Source organism: Trachemys scripta, chromosome 5 (assembly GCF_013100865.1).
Source record: "Trachemys scripta elegans isolate TJP31775 chromosome 5, CAS_Tse_1.0, whole genome shotgun sequence".
In the NCBI taxonomy this organism is placed as follows: Eukaryota; Metazoa; Chordata; order Testudines; family Emydidae; genus Trachemys; species Trachemys scripta.
In genome coordinates, this window is record NC_048302.1 from 11,937,420 (window position 1) to 11,959,835 (window position 22,416).

Consider the following 22,416-nt stretch of genomic DNA (forward strand, 5'->3'; position numbering starts at 1 on the left):
CGGACACTGTTCTTCACAAATGCCTCAGTCCTGTCTGCAAATTAACACGTCTGAAATCTGATAGGCTACTGCAATAGCTCACGTCAGGTTGGACATCTAAACCCTGGAGCTGATTTGGACTCCAGGTTTCAATGTCTTAGGTGACCACAAGTCAGAGTAAACAGGAATAATATACAGGGTTACACTATAACCTGTCACAGGTAACTTACAATTCTACCCTGAAAAATGACTTTGGAAAACATGGCATTGAGTGGTTCCATGGTTACTGTGTCCCAGTTATTTCTGTATTAAAAGGTGCTTGGGTTACAAGTAAACAGGATTGATTTCTCTAACTGCCAGTTCTTCAAACTTAACTTGGGAACTAAAAGTCTAGCTGGGTTCTTGCCTTCTTGTGAACCATCACCAGCAACTGAAACTCTGCAGGCCAAGCCAGGCTCTCAGTTACCCCTGTGCAGCCCCATCGCGTTTCGGGGGGTTGCACAGGTGTAACAAACTGGGGATGTGTAACTGGAGTCCATTCAGATCTCTGCTTATTGTGCACATGAGGAAGAGAATCCAGCTCAGTGTCTCTCAGATGCCTTTGCTAAATGTTTTTACTCCTGTTTTGTAAAGATATGGCTCTTAATATGCCAGCAGACCAGATATATTGATTTTAAAGGTATCTTTCTACATAGGAATGTTTCCACAGTGGAACCACAGTGAATTTTCTTAACTGCATCAGCTTTGTTCCTTCTAACAGCATCAACACAAGAGTAAATGCGTCCCATTATTTTTTTTCTCTGTTTCTCTCTCTCTCTCTTTTTTAGACAAACCATACATTGTACAACTACAGTTGGCTTTGACTCACCTATTAACTAAGCCTGAAATAAGCTAAGTTTAGCCCCGGTTTCATGATGAGCCATCCGGCATGAGCCTAGCTGAAATGTGAACTGTCTTTAAGCTGGAGGCTAGACTCTATGGAGTATACATTAATGGAGGTATTGTTTCGGTCACAGTAGGTTTGGAATGAAACCCTCACTTCCAAGCTAGTTATACCAAAGATAAAACACATAATAGAGAAGGGCCTGAGCTGTGCTGTTTGGTTTTGCAGCTAAGCTCTTCCAAGGATCATGTGTTTGTGTAGGTGTGTCTTCAGGTTTGGGGATTTGCTCTGACCCATTATAAAAGAGAACCTGCTGCAAAGTGTGCATTTGAATTCCCCCGAAGTGTGGGAGTGTTGGGGTTTCTGGTCTTGGTGCTCTGGTTGGTAGCACCAAGACCAGAAACCCCAACACTCCCATACATGCTTATATGGTATGAGTAAATACCATACAAGAGCCTTATACATTTACACAATGATATATTGGGTGAATAATTTGTCCTTCAACATTTACTCAACATTTTAGAGTGAATCTGATGTAATATTGAAAAATAAAAAACACTTCCCCAAAGCTGGAATGAGTAAATGAACCACTGTTAATTTTTTATGACACACAGTTCCAAGGAAAGCCGACTTCTCATTCCTGACTTAGTCAATTAACTTTCTCAATTTCCCCACCCTGAGTTACAGCAGCACACAAGCAAAGGACACTGAGGACAGCTCTGCCCTCAAATTCCTTCGTTTTTGTCAGTTTGTGTTATTCAGAAGCAGGGAAGAAGACTTCTGTGCAGTATTTAATGTGAACTATCAAGGGAAAACAATGCACTTCTTATATGTTAACATAGCTCAGAGGGAGGGTGTGGGAAATCTGACTGTGGCAGCAAAAATGGGTCAAAATTAATTGTGGTTTCTTGGAAAAAAAATTCACTTTATGGACCCATTTTCCCAAAAAGGATTTGCGAAAAAGCAGCCACGAACACGAAGAGTAAAGGGCGCGGAGAGCATCCCCTTGTAATCTTGTATCAGTGTGACAAAAGTTCTTTGCTAGGGGTCTACCAGCTTAGCGCTGTAATGTGTTTTGTAGGGTGCTTTAACTAAAGGGAGCCTGAAATGAAGTAGAAACTGGACACACCACCTACCATGACTGGGAAGATTATAGCAGCCACAGTTGACTTGAGGATCCAGAGGAGGGCTAGACACACCACCTGCAGGAACGTGAACAGGTGGACCCGGCGCAGCGGGACGTGACGCAGATAAATGAAGTCAGGCTGATGTTTCAGAGGCATCAGAAGCAGCTTCAGACGATCCATGAACTGAGCGGGAGAGGGAAGAAAGAAAAAATTAAATGATACAATAGAGTAGCTGATACACAAAAATGAGTGATAAAGCATTGTTGACCCTTAATTTGGGAACTAATGGTGACCTGCTCTTCCTGCAAAAACAACACCCACCCACACACCCTTGCCCCCCGTGGCTGAGTTCTTTCCCTCTTAAGTAACCTTTATTTTCTGCACAATAGGCAACATTTTAAAACCTGGGTGCCTAAAGTTAGGCTCTTCAATCCATATTTAGGCAGCTAAATAGAAGTTACTTGATTTTCAAAGGTGCTAAAAACCGGTAGCTCCCATGGATTTCACTGGGATCTGTGGTTGCCCAACACTTCTCAAAGTCAAGCCAGTTCCATTAAGGTGCCCAAATATGGATTTAGGTGCCTAACATTAGGCATCTGGGTTTGGAAATGTTGGACAGTGTGTAAAATGAGAGCCTAGGGGCCAGATTCTTAGCTGGTGCGAAGGGTATAGTTCTGTAAGAGTGGCATTGATTGCCAGCAGCGGAGGACCAGCAGCCTGAGGAGCTGGTAAGAGGGGAAGTGCCTCTCGCCCTACTGGAAGAGACGGGTTGGAGCGAATCCCCAGCCAGGATTTCCTATCACTCAGAAGTTGTCCTTGGACAGCTGAAAAACAAACACTCTATAGCACAAGGGCCACCTGGGCCAGAGCACTGAGAAATTCTGCTTGGAAGAACCAGGGGTAGTGAATATTACAATCGACTGCTTGTCCCTTGCCAGAGCACTGGCCTGATGCCTGCTTCTGGCTGATTCTGAAACCAGATTAATCTCAATCTAGGGGGTGAAAGGGCCATTTTTAAAAGGACTAAGTAAATTCTGAATGCATCCACAGAACATGTAGCCTTTTCCCATTAAAACTCTGCTAAGTGGAGAAGAAGTTTGCAATTAGCAGGTGATAGAAAGTAACAAAACCACTTCCAGCTTCCTAATGCCAATTAAAGCGGCTGCCCTGGCAGAAAGGCTCCCTTATATAACATTTCCTCAGTGACAAAGAAAAGGGGTTCGACTTTGCTCAGTTATTCCCACCAGTTCATGCTGGAGAATAATACCACCTCAATAAATCCTGTTAATGCAAAGCAGCAGGCCCAGTTACAGGCCCGAGCCATCTAAGAAGCAGGACTATGGCAAGTGAACACGCACTGTTCTCAGCATTTTTGTCAGGAAGGGGCCAGAGAGATGGTTTTAAATCACCCTCTCAGAACACACTTAAAAGGTTACGATTGCTTCTTGTGGCAGTGACGCTGCTCGGAAGACCGGAACTTGGTGCTCTCCTGTGGAAAGTCTGCTTTTATTTGGTATCATCTACAAGACAATATTTGTGTGATAATATTTGTGAAGCCTTGGTAAGAGCCTTTGGAATGAAAATGAGGTGGAGGAGGGAAAGGGCAAGTAGTTAAAACAAGAGCAATGGTTAATGATTACCATCCTCTTGACAAGGTCCTTTAAAGAATCTACCCTTAAATATCAGAGTGGCTTTGGTTGCTATGGGAACTTACCTGCACTCCATTAAGGGAAGCAACACCCATGTATAGGAACACTCCATAGAGCACAGGCATCGGTATAAACTAGGGGAAGGAAAAGAACAGTGGAAAAACTACAGTGAATAACCTCAAACAATCATCTAGTTGGTGCACAGAGAGTAACATAATTCATATCCTGTGCTAACCCTGAATTTCGTACGCACATGAGTAATGGCAAGTCATAGAAATTAGCAAGTTTTATATAGTATTTTAGTGAATGGGAGAGCACTTGTGTTGAAAATAAATAGCTAAAGGGCAGATGTAATTACATTGGGAGACAACAGGGCTTATACAACACAAAAATCTGCCCAACAGAGAAGGGAAGTGAAGCCAGCCCAACCAGGAGGCAGAGTCAGGGAGTGGGAAAAAGTTCCAATAAGGTTAAAAGTTTTTTAAAAGTTGTAAAATGAGCCTGTGTCCCTGCACTTGTGGGTTTGAATAAAACTGGATGCAGAAATGCTGCCTCCCAAAAGGAAAGAGACTATATTCCCATCAGATTGCCAGCCTCTGGAAAGACTAGAAATCTGCAAAGAAAGGTTGTTCTCATAAGAGTTCCAAACCAGAGATTAGATAATGATGTGAACCAAACCTCTTACTCTTTGTCCAATCCTTGACCCGCGTTAATTCATAACTAGTCACGGGCTAACAACTGTGAGTCATCATCTCACTTGCCAAACCTGCCTTCCAAACACCACCACCACTTTGCACTCACATAAGTGGCAAGCCCAGCCCACCCTACACAACAGGCCCCTTTGCAGTACAATGGGTAATGTTTAGGGTAGATGCTGGGGAACCAGACAGGGAGTGGGTCCACCCTCTGCATCGCACATAGCCTTGCTCCATGTGTGCTCCCTGCATGGCTTAGAGGGGTCAATGCTAGAGGAGCCCCCACCTTTGTAGCTATCCCACTCCCTTCAATATAGGCTATTTCAACCCACCATGCATCTGCCAAGTACCCAGCCCAGCTGCTTGGTCGGGATCTACCTTTAATTGAAAGGTCTCAAAGTGCTTTATAAATATTCATTGATTACTACAAACCCAATACCCTTCTGAGGCAGGTGATACATAGGGATCACTTCACCCCCCACTGAACGCAACCCCCTAGCATGGGATGGAAGCGGTTTCAAAGCAGTGAACCACATTGCAGAACAGATGGCAGCACATAGAAATTAATTTTTTTTTAAAATCTGGCACTCCAACTGCAGACAAAAAGCCTTTATCAGCAGCAAAATAACGATGCAGCTTGCCAAAAATGAAAGAGTCCCTCAGCTGAGCAGCAAAGTTATTTGTAATAAACATGACATGTGGTTAATCAAAATATCAGACGATGGTCCAAATACAAGATTTGCTTAAAATCCTTAATATAATTTCTTTGACACCAAGCAAAAGAGCAGTTCCTGCATCAGTCACCCTGCAGTGAGAAAAGCAGTTAGTGTAATGACTCGCAACCACCACTGCAGGGCAGGCATTGCACATCCAATGCCGCTCTGAACTAAGAGTACATTCCAGTTTTCTTTTGAGTGACATTTCTTTAACATCTTCGATGCACAACTTTTAAAGCAGGACAATAGAACGTTTTATTGTATTCCCACCACATTATTATTAACCCTTTCCTAGGTTATAAACACAGTGGCACACAAGTACTTCCTTAGGCCTTGATCCTGCAAACACTTATGCACACACTTAACTTTAAAAATAGAAGTAGTTGTGCTGACGTCAATGGGTCTAAAGTTAACCATGTGCCTAAAAAGAACAGGAGTACTTGTGGCACCTTAGAGACTAACAAATTTATTTGAGCATAAGCTTTCGTGGGCTACAGCCCACTTCTTCGAAAGCTTATGCTCAAATAAATGTTAGTCTCTAAGGTGCCACAAGTACTCCTGTTCTTTTTGCGGATACAGACTAACACGGCTGCTACTCTGAAGCCTGTCATGTGCCTAAAGTTAAGCATGCGTAAGTTTGTGCAGGATCAAGGCCTTAATGAGGACATGCTGCCCATTTCTCAACTGTGCCTCATTTCCCCACCAGCTTCTGCAAGTCTCTCTGCTGTACATTAATCCTTTGTTGTGGCTTTGTTTGCAGCACTTGCTTCACTGAATGTGATTCATTTATATTCATTATTAAAAGCTAAATGAGTTTCCTGCAGCCTGCTTGCCGCAACCTTCTGACAGCATGCTGTAGGAAAGGAAAAAAATGGATCACTTTGTGTTGTTTGCATTACTGTGGTGTCTGAGGGATAAGACGAGACAATGTCTCCTAAAGCAAGATGGGTCGAAAGTTTGTGGAGATCTTAGTTCAGCTCTTAAGTTTTTCTGTGCTGTTTCTCTCTCTCTCTCTCTCTTTTAAAATAAAAAGTACTTGAGTATCATCGTACTGTTTCAGGATAAACAAACAAGTAACTCACTCCTCGGTGAAGTCTAGGTAGAGTATCATGCTTAAGCTAATCCAGTTGTGTAGGAAAAGTGCAGTGCTTTAGTTCTGGAAGATTTCATTCTGGCAATGTATTCTCTGGTAAGGGAAGGGAGTGCTAGCTGACAGACTCAAAGCAAACCTGTTGCTGGCCAACTAAAGAAAAAAATGTATTTATAGGAAACTGCTTATCATTCTCTTAGCAGGAACTAAGATCTGCCATTACTGAGTGGAAGAATCAGGGACATTAAAAAACACCCAAAACCGCAGTAATGCAGTTATTCATTTCACTGACTGTTTTATTGAATTTGGGCTTGTTAGTATTCAATTTACTGTTGGCATCATAAGGTGTGTAGGTTTGACAAGGCATTCCACGAAGCAGTTCTTACAAGAGCAGAATCCACTGCTGAGTTTTGTTAAAGGTTCTGGAATTTTGCCAAGTAACTCCTAGTGACCTTAATGGGAATCATACAGATCTATCCCACAAACTTTACCCCATACACGTCCTTCGGGCAAGTGTGTAAAATGATCAGTGAACAGAGCAATCCTTGCTTAGAAATATAAAAGTTCATCGGGGACGGCCACAAAGTAACAACCAAATACATCAAACTAAACATGAAATTAAAGACAGGGGGCTGGGAGGGGGAGGAGGAGAAGAGTTAAGAAGAACCATGATGAGGAATTTACTATTTGTAAAACCAGCCACTGAAATCTAGAATAGGAAAGGTTTGATTTTTTTTTTTTTTTTTTTTTTTAAGTTTCTTCTCTTCCCCTTCAAGGTACTTGGTACCACCGGCCCCTCCCCATATTTGGTCCTGCTGCCTCCTCTCCACCCCAGGGTCACATCTTCCCCTTTGCTCACTCATGCCTTTCCACGACACTGCTCTCTGATTAATACACATAAAATTTGCCTTCTCATTTTCTCATTTGCCTTCTCCCTTACAATACCTACCTGTTACATCATTCAATTACTATGGCCCTGCCGCTGTTTCTATATCATAACGTATGCTACTGTTCTGCACTGCTCCCAACCGATTGTGCCTTTAAACTCTAAATCCGCAGGGCTGGGACTTGTTTGGCACAACTCTCCTGTTCCCCATTACTGTCTATATCTTGGATGCTATAAATAAATAATCATCACCACAAAAGTCTAATACACAAATAGAAGAGTTCCTGCACCGGAGACGTGTAACTAGCTTCCCTAGAGTTGTTCTATGATCTAATGATGTATTAACGGTAACCTATATGTATGTAGCTGTAGACAAATAAATCCCAGATCTCAAAAAATAGGCAAACATCTATGTTGTAGCAAACAGACAAAAACCCAAGGGGAATGAATTTTCAAGAAAGAAATCAGAGGCAGAGCTGATCAGTGCCTGGGCAGAACTCTACTAGCTGGCCATCAGGAAAAACAGGGAGATTAAGAAATTGTATTTCTAGGATATCATCCTCCTCATATGCATACATTTTGCATACTGCTCAGGTGGGCAGTATTTCTGAGGGATGGAAATATTGCTGATTTAAGAGGAGAAAGCCTAGAAGTTCAGTTCTCTTGGTTGTTCTGTTCAAAGGCAAAGCAAGTTTTATGAACCTAGCACTGCTCAGATGCATGCTCTGACAGCTGGACCTAAAGGGCTTAAATCCAGGCCCACTGGAGTCAGTAAGAAAACTCCCATTGACTTTAGTGGGGTCAGAATTTTAGCCATGGAGTAGCTCTGTTAGTTCAGACCAGCTGAACTTTATGGATTGCCAATAATTTTTTATACTCTTCATCATCTAAGTCATGTCTACACTCTGAGTTGTAACACCATGAGCTGGGTGCCAAATGCAAAATTTTCTACACTCATATGTGTAATCACTAAAAAGTTATTCATGGCAATTAATGTACTACAGGAATTGGATTCCACAGTACTAACAGGATGAGCTAAAGGACTTGTCTTATTTCAGATATGCTCAATGATTTTCTGGTACATACAATATGTGGATGTCCTGGATGCATGCATAAAGCACATCTCACATCATATCCATCCCTCTGATGCATGAAGAAACAATCCTAATTCTTCACCTGGCAGCCTCCTCCAAGACTATAAAGTGAAGTCACTCTGGCTTCTAGGGGAGTTTGGAAAGGGAATCAGTCTGAAACTTTCTCTGTCACCCCCAGGCTAAGATAATCAATACCTCAGTACTGCCGTTCCTTCACCTCCCATTGACTCAAAGTGCAAGGACCAGATTCAGTGGTATACCTGACTTCTTTGTGCCACGCCACTGATGCAAAGCAGTATGTAAATAGCTGTACACATACACTTATATAATTTCACATTTCTTTTTCTTGACTATACATTCATTGTAAACCGGTGTCTTCCATGGAGCAAATGCATTGTGCTATCAACCATGCTTCCAGCACAGCTCCAAGAAGCTCTCTAAATTTGTCTGCAGTATATTTTGCATGAGCACATGCATGTGGCAGATGCATGAAACATATGAAGTACAATATAACAGTGCTGCATGCAAACATTTAAAGCAACTCTCGTATTAAAGGATACAAAAAAACCCAATCTTAACATTTCTTGGCAACACTGTATCAACCTACAGATAAACTTTTTAGGAGGAAAAATCATGTATTTTAAGCTCTCAATATATTATAAAACTACATCAATAATTCTCCCTAATCTCCTTTTCCATACTGCTATGATGACAGTCTTATCATAAAACAGTCTGTTATTGCAGTGTGGGCAGCTTCCTGATCTTTCAGTGTCCCAAGAAGAAGGAAAAGGGGAAAATTTAACATAGTTACCTTCAAGATGGGAGCCATAAAGACTGACACACCAGTGAGAATGAATACAATGACTCCAGTGACTCTCTGCTCCCTGAAACCAAATCAGACAGTTACTGGTCTAGCTCCTGCTTTAACCTAGGTTTCATTCTCTGTTCAACTCTCCAAAAAAAAAAAAAAAAAAAAAAAAAACCACACCAGACTCTACCAATTAGTTTTTGAGGCCAGATTTTCAAAGTTGGGTGGCAACGATATGGCCAGAAACATCATGCACACACGCTGAACATGCCTACTGTTGGCTAATGCAAAAAACATGTATTTGCATGTTTGTCCAATTGCCTGAGTTGTGGGTGCAGCAGTTTGCACCCATCTTTGAAAACCTGGCTCCTTTGAAAATGGAGACTATTCCCAGTGTCATTTTTTACTCAGATAGCTAAATAACAAACAAATTACTGGCAAATCAGTAGGATGTTACAAATCAATTTTGGGGAAACATGTTTGAAAGCGTAATGTCACAAGCCATCAACGGGCAGGCTAAATTCTTTGTACGTGATTGGCAGCGGCGGCTCCAGGCACCAGCAGTGCAGTGAGGCAGCCTTCGGTGGCTTGCCTGAGGAAGGTCCCCCGGTCCCATGGATTCAGTGGCAATTTGGCGGCAGGTACACCGAAGCTGCACAACCGGTGGACCTCCCGCGGGCATGCCACCGAAGGCCATCTGCCTGCCGTGCTTGGGGCGGCAAAAAAGCTAGAGCCGCCCCTGGTGATTGGCAATGTGTGTTATACGCGTATCAATGATAAATCATTGGCTACTGATTCATTAGTTGGTGGCATATTTTGAATCCTAGTCTAAGAAGGAAACCACAATTTTGTATGCTGGTCAGCACACTTACAGAAGAAAGTCACGCACTATTGGTCTGACTTTCTATGGAAGTGCTGAGTGTCTGCACTTCTCATTGCCCTCAGGGGGAGCCAGGGTTGCTCAGCAAGTCTGAAAATACACTGGCCAACATTTTCGAGTATGTAAAGTTAGGTACCTAAATTCACATTTAAGCACCTAGGTAAGTGGCCTGAATTTCAGATGCACAGCTGCTCCGGCTAAAGTCACTTAAGGCCACTCGGTCTGGGTACCTACATATTGCATTAAATTGCCAGACTGGGTAGAGCTGGTTGCTTTAGGCGCCACAAGTTTGATTTTTTTTTGGCCACTGAATTTGTTCATGTACATCTGTCTAATTTCCAATTACAAAATGATCTGTAATGACATTGTCCACTTTCCCATCCTCAGAAAGCCTGCTCTTATCATTACAGATCAGCTTTTCAAAGCCACCCAGGGAAATTTGGCCACAAAACTCCCAGAGGAGTGTGGCTAGTCTCCTAGTCAGTTTTGAAAAATCTCAGCCTACATATTTCACTCTCAAAGCAGTGAAAAACAATATATAACTTTTATTAAAAGTTTCAATCTCTCTCTCTCTCACACACACACACACACACACACACACACACACACACACACGCACGTTTTAAGACAACTTTTTTCTCTTTTAGGAAACAACCCTGGAGAGGATCTACTCAATACAAACTTCTAAGCGAATACAACCAATGAGGACTAAAGGAGTTCTGAGGAAATTTCAGCTAAACTGAAAATGTGCTGTAAATCTCACATCTCTTCCTCTTGAGTCTCTCTGCCTTTGCCCTGTTTGGTGCTAGATCACTTACAGCACACACTGATCTTTGCATGCAAACAAGGCCGCTTTTGGTTTGCCGTACCTCACTCCCAGAAACTTGGGTTGTTCTCCAGGTGCTGAGGTCTCGGTCTCCATCTTCAAGCTATCGATGTGGGCAATGGAGATCACAGTAGCAGCAACGTACCAGGGCAGGGCCATGAAGGAACATATAATCATCAGAATAGCCACCCAAAACAAATCCAGATGATAGCCAGCACCTTTCTGTGGAGAGAGACAGGCAAGAAACATTCTAGTATTCAGCTAATCATCAAACGTTTTAGAGCACCAGGACCTTCTCATAGTTCTAGACTGATGGTAATTGCACACAAATCATCTTGATCAGAAGTTAGCAGAGTATGACCGGATGACCTTCAGAGGCTGAATTATCAATGTACACAGGTATATAGTACAGTGGTGGATGACTTAACAAATAAAGGGGGTAGGCAGCCTTGTGAGGAAGAGATCAAAATTGCAGAAAGTCCACCAGTAATTAATTGATCACCATATATACAAAACATGCACATATACTATATGCGGGGAGGGCAGTTCAAGCCCACTAACCAGCAAAATAATTCCATACAAAGGGTATTAGTCAAATCAAACTATGGGCTGAGAACAGCTACAGAAAGTAATACAAACCGGCAAAAATTAAGACTGGATGCACACTGAATCTTGGCAGGAATTTAAACTATCCAAACAATATTATGTTCAAGTACTAAAAATATATATATTTCCTGGGTATAATCTTGCAGGGTATTTCAAAGCGGCTCTAGACTGTCTGTTCTTTCACTTGGTAATACGCCCTTTTAAAAAAAAAAAACACACCCCCCCCCAAACACACCATTGTATAGTGCTATTTTTATAGTTAACTGTCCCCCTTACTTTATTAGCGATTGTATTGACAAGGAAATCACATGCCAAGACCCCTGCAAAATGATCTGTAATGACATTGTCCACTTTCCCATCCTCAGAAATTCTGCTCTTATCACATGTCCAAGACCCCTACAAAACTGCAGCAGTGTCTTAGAAAACAGAATGGTCCATTTGCACCCCATGAGATTGTTATGGCAACAAGAGAACTTGGAAAGTGCTGAGGCATGGAGCAACTACCGAAAAAGCAAGACAGTGGTTTATAAGGGAGAGTTAGCTGTTATCCTACAGACCCAGTTACAACAGGGCATTTCTCTAGACACAGCGGAAGGCCAAGAGTTATATCCTGCTTGTGCACATGGGTCTAGTTCAGGGGTGGGCAAACTTTTTGGCCTGAGGGCCACATCGGGGTTCCAAAACTGTATGTAGGGCCGGGTAGGGAAGGCTGTGCCCCCCAAACAGCCTGGCCCCCGCTCCCTATCGGCCCCCTCCCACTTCCTGCCTGACTGCTCCCCTCAGAACCCCTGAACCATCCAACCCCCCTGGCTCCTTGTCCCCTGACCACCCCCTCCTGGGACCCCCCCATCCAACCTCCCCTGCTCCCTGTCCCCTGACTGCCCCAACCCCATCCACACCCCCATCCCCTGACAGGCCCCATGGGACTCCCATGCCTATCCAACCCCCGCCACCCCAGTTCCCTATCCCCTGACCGCCCCTCCCCCCCAGAACCTCCGCCCCATCCAACCGCCCCCTGCTCCCTGTCCCCCAACTGCCCCCCAGGACCTCCTGCCCCTTATCCAACCTCCCCGCCCCCTTACCATGCCGCTCAGAGCAGCAGGACTGGCAGCCATGCCGCCCGGCCGAAGCCAGCCCCGCTGCCACGCTGCCTGGCAGGAGCTCACAGCCCCGCTGCCCAGAGCGCTGGCAGCGCGGTGAGCTGAGGCTGCGGGGGAGGAAGGACTGGGGACTAGCCTCCCTGGCCAGGAGCTCAAGGGCCGGGCAGGACGGTCCCACGGGCCGTAGTTTGCCCACCTCTGGTCTAGTCATGATCACAGAGAGCACATTTACAGGAAAGCCTCAGACACAATGTCAATTAGTGTGAAGGTGAATGCAAAGCTGAACAAATATCTGCAGGAATGAAGTGACTCATTATTTGGAAATCCGTCATAGAAATGAAGGCACCAAATCATCCGCGGGCTGGATACATTACATGCATTTTCTCCTTCTTGGGCTCTTGTGTTCTGATTTACAAAGCATCCACAAATCCCATAGACAGTTATTCATAATACAAATTCCACACATCCATCCACATAATGGAAGCCCTTACTCCTTGCAAAGATCCTTTCACCTGATATTAACAACTATGACAATGTCTTTTTCTGAAAAGTCACCCCCAGCTACCTTAAGTGACACCCTGGACATCACAAAGCTTTAGAAACCCAGGGTACCCCTTAATAAAACCAGTCCACAGCTTAACATTAGTTTTAAGAACCTATTGTGAAATAAGTATGAGCATAATGACTTACTAAAGTCTACCTGACAGCACACTTAAGCTAGAAGGGTTATCAAAGCCAAACAGTGCCAAAAGTCAATGTTTACCAATAGTTATCACACTGTGGTATCGAAGATCCTGTACTTAGAACAGGAAGCAAGTGCAGGATTTTAGTGACTGCAGTGGGAAAATGCTGATTTCATAAATGGCCACCACGGTACTTTATTTTTACGAACCGCCTCCAGATTTGTGTACTGTTTGAGATTTTCAAAGCAATCTAGGGGATCATTAATTTTAAAGGGAGGATGGTGTCCAGATTCTCCAGGCTGCTTTAAAATCTCAATATGCGGTCTTCTAATAACTTGAAATTGCTTTGGAAATTGAAATTGAGAAAATTATTGGTATACATAAAAAGCAAGCAGACTAAGAGAACAACAGAAAAAACTCCAAATCAATGAACCATAAGGGGTGAGACAGGAAAGGAGGGAGCATTATTAAGAACGGGATCTACAAAATTTCATATTTTGAAGATTAGATGTTTTAAGATCTGTTAAATTTGAGTTTATTAGCAGTAACAGGTGAGTCAGACCTGCTGAGTGATGTTCTAGCAGGGAAAGATACCTGGCAAGACCTGAATACTGTCCATTGTTTTCCTACCACGTGTATCACTTTACCTTGGTTAACAGGCCAGCAAAATTCAGTCTGCTAGACAGTGATACGCTGCCAATAGTGTAACAAGGCACTCCCACGAAAACTGTCCCCACTTTAGCCTGCCAGTAGATTTTATGTACCAGGGCCATGTTTGCTGCTGAGGAGCAGAGAGGGACTACAAATCCATTCATTCCTCCCTCCCCCCCACCATTTAAACCAAACATGTTCTCATAACCATAACAAAGGAAGCAGGAAACAAATTTTTACATTAAACAGCACTTTGGTCAAAAGTTTATACTTTGTTACTGGAAAAAATATACAGTGTGTTGCTAGAAAAGTAGCGTTCAGTTTGTATTAAACTGAACTCAAGTTGGCATGGAGGCGTCGACTTTGCAGAGAGGGATGGTAGGAATTCTTCCCCGGCAGTTTTTTTTTTTTTTTTTTTTAAATACCTGCCTATTAGATTCAATCTACTCAAAAGCAAGAGAAAATTTATCTCTTCAGAGATACTTTAATGAGCCCAGGGATGTCTCTCCAGTAGTAGCCAGAATAACAGTGCCTCTGTCAGAGGCAGGGAGATTACCCCAACTTTCCCTTCAATTTGGTGGGAGAATTTTAATGAGCTCCGAGGAGAGACAGCCCCCCACTCACCCACAGCATATCACTGCTAGTCATCATTTAAGTGGTAATAAACAACAACTTCACCGGGAAATGTACAGGAAACCAAAGAGCCTGAATGACCAATACTGCTGTGACATTAGTCCTGAGGAGGAGATGGACGCCACCAATAAAAGGATGCCGTTTTCAGTCATCCACTGCCTCCCTGAGGCTTACTCCTAATGGAGATAAAATGGCTACATTTGTGAAGCAGCATAAATGCTGGGTTGGCGAGAAGAGACACTGTCTGAAATGGAGGCTATAGAAAGGAAGTTCACAATCGTGGGTGAGGAAATAACCCCCTGCAAAATGCATATGGACGCTGATTCTACCTTTTGGTGGATCTTCCAGAAAACTGTTTGTACAGTTCATGGCTGTACCTAGCCTCCATATTCACTTTCTTTTTATGGTGTTCTTCTAATTAAGGTTAAAGAAAGGCTTTAACCTTTAGGAAACTATGTGAAGAATAATAATACATGGATGGCCTGGAATAAGATGAACTAGGGCTGATGTTCACCTTGCTAAAGAAATAAGGAGTCCAGAAGTATATTTTATGCCAATCTCAGCAGTCAGCCAGCATTTCTTGATCCAGATCCCAATCAAAGGCAATCTTTTAATAAAAAACAAAACAAAAAACAACAAAAAACATCTTTCCCTTTCCCCTATTATTCTAACCCACTCTTTGAGGTCAATTTCAGGTTGATCCTAAATCTTCATGTGTTGTGAAATAATGCCAATCGTTACCATATCATGATAATTCTATTATTTATTAGGTTCACACCTAAATAATGACCCCAACATAACCCTCATTATGCATCAGTCTTTATTCCTACATTCCAGCCCTTTTAAAATGCCTCCCGTCCTGCAGAAGGGAGAATCCTTTTTACAGGAACTCAATATTATTCAATGGAATTCATCCTGCAGGGCAGGCAAAACTCTATAGAGTATGAGAAACTGTAAAGGGCCAGTTTAGAGCGTTTATTTTAAAAATATCATTATATACCATATTGTGACTATATTAGTGACTACAAAGTTCTTTAAAGAACATTCATAAATGGGCAATTGAGGCTACTTTCTTATTGATTCTAATTAAAGTCTCTTCACTTTCTTTCCTTGTAGTCTACTGTGCAGTTAAACAAAAACAAAACAAAACAAAACAAAAAAATCAACTGTCACACTGGGGTCTGCCTGTTGGCATTTCCAGTCTAGAGTGGATTTACCCCACTATCTCATCACCCCAAAGTCTCCGAGGCCTAGATTCTTAATATCAGACAGTCAGACCAACATGCTGAGTTCACTCAGGTGTAATGGTTATACAAACAAACCTTGTTTTGCATATTGCTTAAAGCTATCGATCAGTGATTTCCTTGCACGATAACCATGCTATTAAATATATATTCATAGGGGCTTGTCAAATCTACAGAAACTTTGCTCATTTTGATAAGGCAAGAGAAACCCTGACCCTTATGCTGTAATAAAAACAAAACAGTCAAAGCAAAAATCAGCTCCAGTCTAAGGTTCCAGCTTTAAGGATCCTTTTACTTGAGAGAAAGGCAGGCTTTAGAATGAACAAAAACCCCTATGCATGAGCCTACCAGCAAGCATAAGGTCAGGTGGTATCCTCAGCTCTATCCACTGGATTCTAGTTACTGCCCAGTTAATTCACATCATCTTCCCATCTGAAATGGTCAGACAGGGGATGTCAGCGACAATAATTAGAGCTGTACAAGGGTATTCATACTGAATCTTGGACCCACCCATACGGAGCCGGTGTTCAGGGTTTAAGGTGCTCCTCCAGCATGGTGGCAAGAGGCTTTCACAACAGAAAAGTCTGCACACCCTGCTCTGTCTCACTATTATACATGTTTCTAATGTGCCATAGGACCCTCCCTCAGCTGGCTTCCCTCTCAACGAGCCCCAGAACCCTCCGACTCCCTATCACCATCACCTGGTGGGCCCAGTGCCTCTCTCTGATGGGTCACCCTATGGCCACTCCCTGATCTTGTAAGTACAGAGGGTGACAGAGGCCCACAGGGCAGAGCCAGTGTCCTGTCATCCCTTCGAACTCTAGGATTTACTGAGTTTTGTAGCGTAGAGGTCAGGATTTGGCATGACAACTAACCCCTGCCCTCTACCCATCACACACACGTAGGGCCATGGGTCCCTTCTTCCAGTGGCTGCTCCCCAAGAAAAGCAGCAGCCACCGAGAAGACTTAGTGTGGAAACTCAGGGACCCTAAGTCATTGCTTTGTTGCCACATATTAGGCAGGGAAGTCCCAGTGACTAAGGAAGTCTTAGGCCTGGTCTACACTGGGAGGGCGGGGGGGGAAATCGGCCTAAGATACGCAACTTCAGCTACGAGAATAGCGTATCTTACGTATCTTAGGTCGACTTACCTCGCGTCCTCACGGCGCAGGGTCAACTGCCGCCGCTCCCCCGTCGACTCCGCTTCGGTGAAGTACAGGAGTAGCCGGAAGAGCGATCGGGGATCGATTTATCGTGTCTACACTAGACACGATAAATCAATCTCCGATAGATCGATCACTACCCGCCGATCCGGCAGGTAGTGTAGACGTACCCTTAGGGGGCAATGTAGCTCTCTAGGCTTAATGTAACAGCCACTCTGGTGGGGCAGAACTCTTTTCCTTTCCCCCTGCCCTGTGGGACAACAGGGTCAGATTATTTTTTGACCCCTTCCTCACATGACTCTGGGAATCTGGGGGATAAGGGGGAGAGTCCTTAAGATACAAGATGTGGGGTGCAACCCCCCAGTATCCCTTGAAGACACACGAAGAAAGCCAGCCACCACCACAAAGCAGCTTCTTCCTCTTGAAGACAGCAACAGTCAATAGCTTCTCTGGGGAGGGAAAGTTGTCAATCAGCGGCAGCCAGAGAAAGGGCTGAGCTAATGACTAGTTTGATTAGCTTCCCACCCATGAGGTGAGCAGCCGAGTCCGACCCCTGTGACGCAAACAGCAGTTTAGAAACACCCCCACGGACCACACCCCACAGGTTTCACGAATCTCTCATGCAGGGATCAGCGTGGGGCTGGCATTGATTCACTATCTGTATTTCTTGCTGGAAAAAAATAAAAAGGAAAGTGAACTGGAAACCCAGGAAGGCAGCAGTGCAGCCACGCTGGCAGAAATCCTATCCTCCAAGGTGCCTTTTGATGTCACAGTCGGGAATGCTTCAGAGGGATGAATGGCAGGTACTGGCAACACTAGTTCAACCATGTTGTAGTCAGCCAACCCTCAGCCCGGGCATCTTTGAGTCTCTTGCCCTCACTCCTGAGCAATCTTATTGTTCCTGGCAGGAGCCCAGCTCACTCCCAGGACCCTTTCAGAGCCCAATTTACAATCCCCTTGTCCCTAGCCCCTGGCGGTGCTTCCCAGTACCCACCACAGGGCACTGGCTGGATGCAGCCCTCCAGAACCTTTGTTCATACTGAGCTTGAGTGTCTGTCTGCCTCAAAGAGGGGGCTTGAAAGACAAGATTAACAACTGCCTCAGGCTGAGCTCCCTTGTTACTGGAGCTTGCTAACAGACCCTGGCAGCTACGCCATTCCAAGGAAAACACCCCCGTCTCTGCAGCCACTTGCACCCTTTTAAGCCCCACTTCTTCAGATGGAGCTGGTTCTGCCAATGTGCCTAACTGGCACTGCAGAACTGCAGGAATGCGCATTAGCCTTTCCACCAGAGGGATGGTGTGGGTCTCATCACATACGTCTCAAAGGCTAAGTGGACACCATACTTCTATCCTGCATATTCACATCAAATGAGATAATTAGATAAGGTCATGGAAGATAGATCCATCAATGGCTATTAGTCAAGATAGTCCATGACACAAAACCGTACTCCGGGTGTTCCTAAACCTCCCGTTGGCAGAAGCTGGGACTGGACAACAGAGGAGGGATCACTCAAAAGTGTCCTGATCTGTCCATTCTATCTGAAGCATCTGGCACTGGCCACTGCCAGAGACAGGATACTGGGGTAGCTAGACCACTGGTCTGACCCAGCATGGCCGTTCTTATGTTCTTAAGCATTTTCTTTTCCTTCTTCAGCATATGGGTTCTGGAAAATCTCACAATTCTAACCGGCTTCCTGGAAAACCAGGGAGCGGCAAGTGAAAAAGGAGCAGCAGCAGCACCCCTGCCCCAGTACCTCCTGGTGTGACGCACAGGTTTGAGTACCCTTCCTCCCACTTTTCTTCACATCACAGAGTCCCGCACAACTATCAAGGCCAATTTATTCTGTCCTCAGACTGAAAAAATCTTTCCGTGATAAAAGGCCTTTTTTGACCCTTCACCGGACAAGGAATTGAAAACTCAGCTGAGACCAGCTCTGTTAGAAATTACTGCTATTCCCCCAAGCGCCTGGCTGAGCTCCAAGCCAGTAGGGGCTGGGGATTTGAGGACGTTCAGCTCTGTTGGGAGGAAATGCTTTTTACTACCTCTTGCCAACTGAGGGACCAGGGTGGATGGATTCTGGAATGAGCTTTGTTTACCCTCCCTCTGCCACAGGAACTGTCTACCATAGACGTCTAGTACTGCTGAGAGCACTACTGCAGACAGAGAGGCCAGTTTCAAGCAGTCAGTGCCCCCTTTTGTTAGTTAAAGATGAATTCGGAAAAGTTCTCACCTTATGTATCTGCCCTGTTCACCTGCACCTCACTTGCTGACCCAGGGGACAGCAAACAGCAGGTGGAAACAATGAGCCATCTCCCCCAAAACTCTGACCACTAAATCCAAGGAGAAACACCTTTGCAACAGGGATGGCCAGCTTTCTGTGCTCTGCTGTTGTGCTCTATCTGCAGGACACACCAGTGTACCCAACTTAAGTTAAGAAGAGCATCCATGCTGGGAAAACCATTTTTCTTCTCACTATTGTTCTCCTAAGTCCCCCTCTGTGTTGCTTTGTCATCTTTTCCTTTCGTGCCATGGCAGTGGTGCTGAAAACCAATGAGACACCACTAGGAGCAGAAGCCACAGGTGAGAATTTTTGGAATAACTGATTCACATGTGAAATCTAATAGCCTTTTTTCCCATTACTTGCGAGTTTGTTCGGTTAACAGTCCACTTCCTGCAGGGAGAGAGTCAAGGTATCTCAAGCTTTACTCAGAGCTGTTTTAAGATGTACAGTGTTCACACTTGGGGAATCAAAGGTGGGTGTAAGCAAAAGTATCTGCTCACAGCATAAGGCTGCTCTAATTTGCAGCGATTAGAGCGGCTCCCTAGGGACCTCTTTGCAAGCCAAGCAGCAGCAGGAGTGCTGTGTGGATAAGCCTGACAAGGCCCTTACTCCAATGGTGGGAGGAGTATGTGGCTAGCAATGATCATGCTGGCGTTATGCCCTACAAGGGATTCCCTGCACTGGAGCCTTTGGTGACGGTCAAGGATCTGGACCTTGGGGTTTATTCCATCCTCACTCAGAAAGAACGCCTACTGAAGTCAAAAGGAGTTGTGACAGAGTAAAAACATCAGGATCTGGCCCACCATCTGTGTCCTTTGCTTTAACAACAAGCATTGTTCGAGAAATACGGTCGCTTTCAAGCTGAAATGATGACTTTGCTTTCAAATCTGGAAGAATAATCTGTGCTAGAAGAAAATACATGCTATTACTAAATACCAATCATAGTATTTTGAAGGGAGCAGGTGCCCATTACCACCACAGGCTGTCTCTCTGGCTCTGTCACGGAGAGGATAGGCGCTACTTTGCTGCACTCATGCAAGGTACAAGGCACCCACCTTGAGCTTGTGCTCTTTCCTGTTGACGATGACAGCTGTGATTTGCTGGTCCATGAAGATGAGAATGGTCACCAGCAGTGCAGGGATGGCTGCTGCAAGGTACACCCACCAGGGGTTCCCTCCGAAGGGTGGGACGAACCAGCCTCTGTGGGGGCTGGTTGGCTTCAAGCGCAAAGAGAGGAAAACAGGCATCAGAGTGGCGACATGTTAACGACCTCCCCCCCAACCAAAGCATGTTTATCCAGGCAGCAAAAGGACCCAAACACTAATACGTCAAGCTGACTAAAGGAAGATTCCTGAGGACACTGACAATTTGGGATTAATTCTTCCCATATACCAACGTCAGCTGAAGTTTAAAACCTGGAAGTGGTTATTAGGGGTCAGATTCTGCCATCCTTGTTCATGATGAGTAGCAGCACTCTCTTCAAGTAGTCCTGCTGGTCGGTCTCTCTCGAGCACATTCAAGCACTGAAAGCAGTGAAACTACATGGGCGAGTGAAGGCTCACCGGTGTGAGTAAGCAGGGCCGGCTTTAGCAGGTGCGGGGCCCCACACCAGGGACGCCAATTGTCTCACGCCCCCTCCCTGCCCCAACTCCGTCCCCTCCCTGCCCCATTGGATTCCCTCCCCAAATCCCCGCCTTGCCCCCCCCAGCCCCCCTTTTCCCTGCCCCCATTGTCCTTCCCCAAATCCCCGCCTTGCCACCCGCAGCCCCACCCACTCCCTGCCCCCATTGGATCCCTCCCCAAATCCCTGCCCTGGCCCCACGTCTTCCTCAAGCACACCGCATTCCTCTTCCTCACCCCTCCCTCCCAGGCTTGCACTGATCAGCTGTATGGCAAAGACTGGAGGGAGGGGGGAGAAGCAGGATACGGCTTTTTTTTTTTTTTTTTTTCTCCTCCTCCCCCGCTCCGCCAGCAGCCCCGGACATTGCGGGGCCCCATTCCGGGGAATCGGCTTAAAGCCGGCCCTGTGAGTAAACACAACACAATTTGGCCCATTGAAATCATGGAGTAAGGTGCTACCGAGCACGAGCGAGGTTGGCAGGATCCCGCTTTACGTTCAAGATTTGTCATTACATTTTAGAAGACATTTCAGCCAATTGACATGGTGTTAATGGAGAGGATATAAATTTACAACTGCTTTCTAACTGGCTCAGCAATACAATCCTTCCTGGATAGCTTATTTTTGTATGACTGTTGGTCTCATGGTTGGTAATTTCACAGAAGGAAGATAGAAACAGCAGAGTGCAACAGAAGCCACCGAGTAAAATAATGGTTGTGTGTTGAGAGACCACTTTTACCTACCTTGAATTCACTTGGCACAATTAGTTTCGGTGTATCCACACCTACTAGGGCATCTATTCCACAGAAAATCAGAATGGACAAGATAATTGCAAAATCACTGATGAGCTTCCTGGCCTGAAATAGAAGGTGACACCATAACAGTGGCTCGTACCAAGAGCAACCGTTTAAATTCAATGTGATACCCTTGTTTTTGTAGTTGGTGGCAATTCAGGGTAAACATTTCCCTTTCTGTAGGGACAAAAGGGGCACATTGCAGTGGCTGAAGTGATTTTAAAAAATGTGCTTAGATACTTTATTACAGGGTCTGAAAGCCAAACAATTAGACCTAAACAGAACTACAAAAACAACTCCAAGGAAAAACAGCTTCTGTTGCAGAGTACTCCCACAAAAATTCTCCCATACAATCTTACTGATAATCTAATTCTACATCGGCTAACAATTCCCATTATACAGACCCAGTTCCCCACAGGAATGGTTTCTGAAAAGCTGTGATGGAACTCCATCAAGAAAAATGGGTCTCTTATTAAAACAAAAGGCATCTTAAGTAAGATGAGACGTGTCTGGAAGAAGAGGTGGTGGGAGGAGATTTTGATCAAAGATCTCTGAATAGTTCTCAAAATGAGATGCCAGATCGTTACTGAGATTAAAAAGGGTGTTTGCGGCTGTAGTAAGATTTTTAGTGGTACACTGTCGGGGTTATTTGTCAGCTGTCAATATTAGATGCAAGCCAGTGGCTGGGATAAATAAGGATGTTTGAGGATCTTTGGATGGTACGTTTCTAGCGCTGTCAGTTTGCAAACAATGGTAAACTGCAGAAAGCCAATCATTTAAAGAAGGAAAAATGCAACAACGTGTACATTCTGCATGCCCGAATGAAATAAAGGAGCTGTGTCTCTTGTATGCAACAGGTTAATTCCCGGTTCATGCTACCTGCCTTGTGTTGTACGGATCAATGCACAGCCCAACCCTCAGAATTAAAATTTAAAAACACAATCCTGCTAGAGGAACCTAGCCGTTGCAGCTCATGTTCATAGATTGCTGGGTAAAGAATAACCTACAGC

The 22,416-nt window shown here is 44.6% G+C and overlaps 1 protein-coding gene across 6 annotated transcripts in view; it reads right to left on the reverse strand.

Annotated features, from left to right (window-relative positions):
• Nucleotides 1-22,416, reverse strand: part of SLC4A4 (solute carrier family 4 member 4) — a 250,479-nt gene that overhangs the window by 10,208 nt on the left and 217,855 nt on the right. For all 6 annotated transcript variants that reach the window (XM_034771668.1, XM_034771667.1, XM_034771665.1 and 3 more), the window contains 6 exons: nt 21,356-21,469; nt 20,050-20,211; nt 10,677-10,855; nt 8,931-9,003; nt 3,704-3,772; nt 1,999-2,172 (listed from right to left, as the gene is read on the reverse strand). In XM_034771668.1, the coding sequence (XP_034627559.1) occupies nt 1,999-2,172; nt 3,704-3,772; nt 8,931-9,003; nt 10,677-10,855; nt 20,050-20,211; nt 21,356-21,469 (771 nt within the window). The remainder of the gene's footprint in view (nt 1-1,998; nt 2,173-3,703; nt 3,773-8,930; nt 9,004-10,676; nt 10,856-20,049; nt 20,212-21,355; nt 21,470-22,416) is intronic.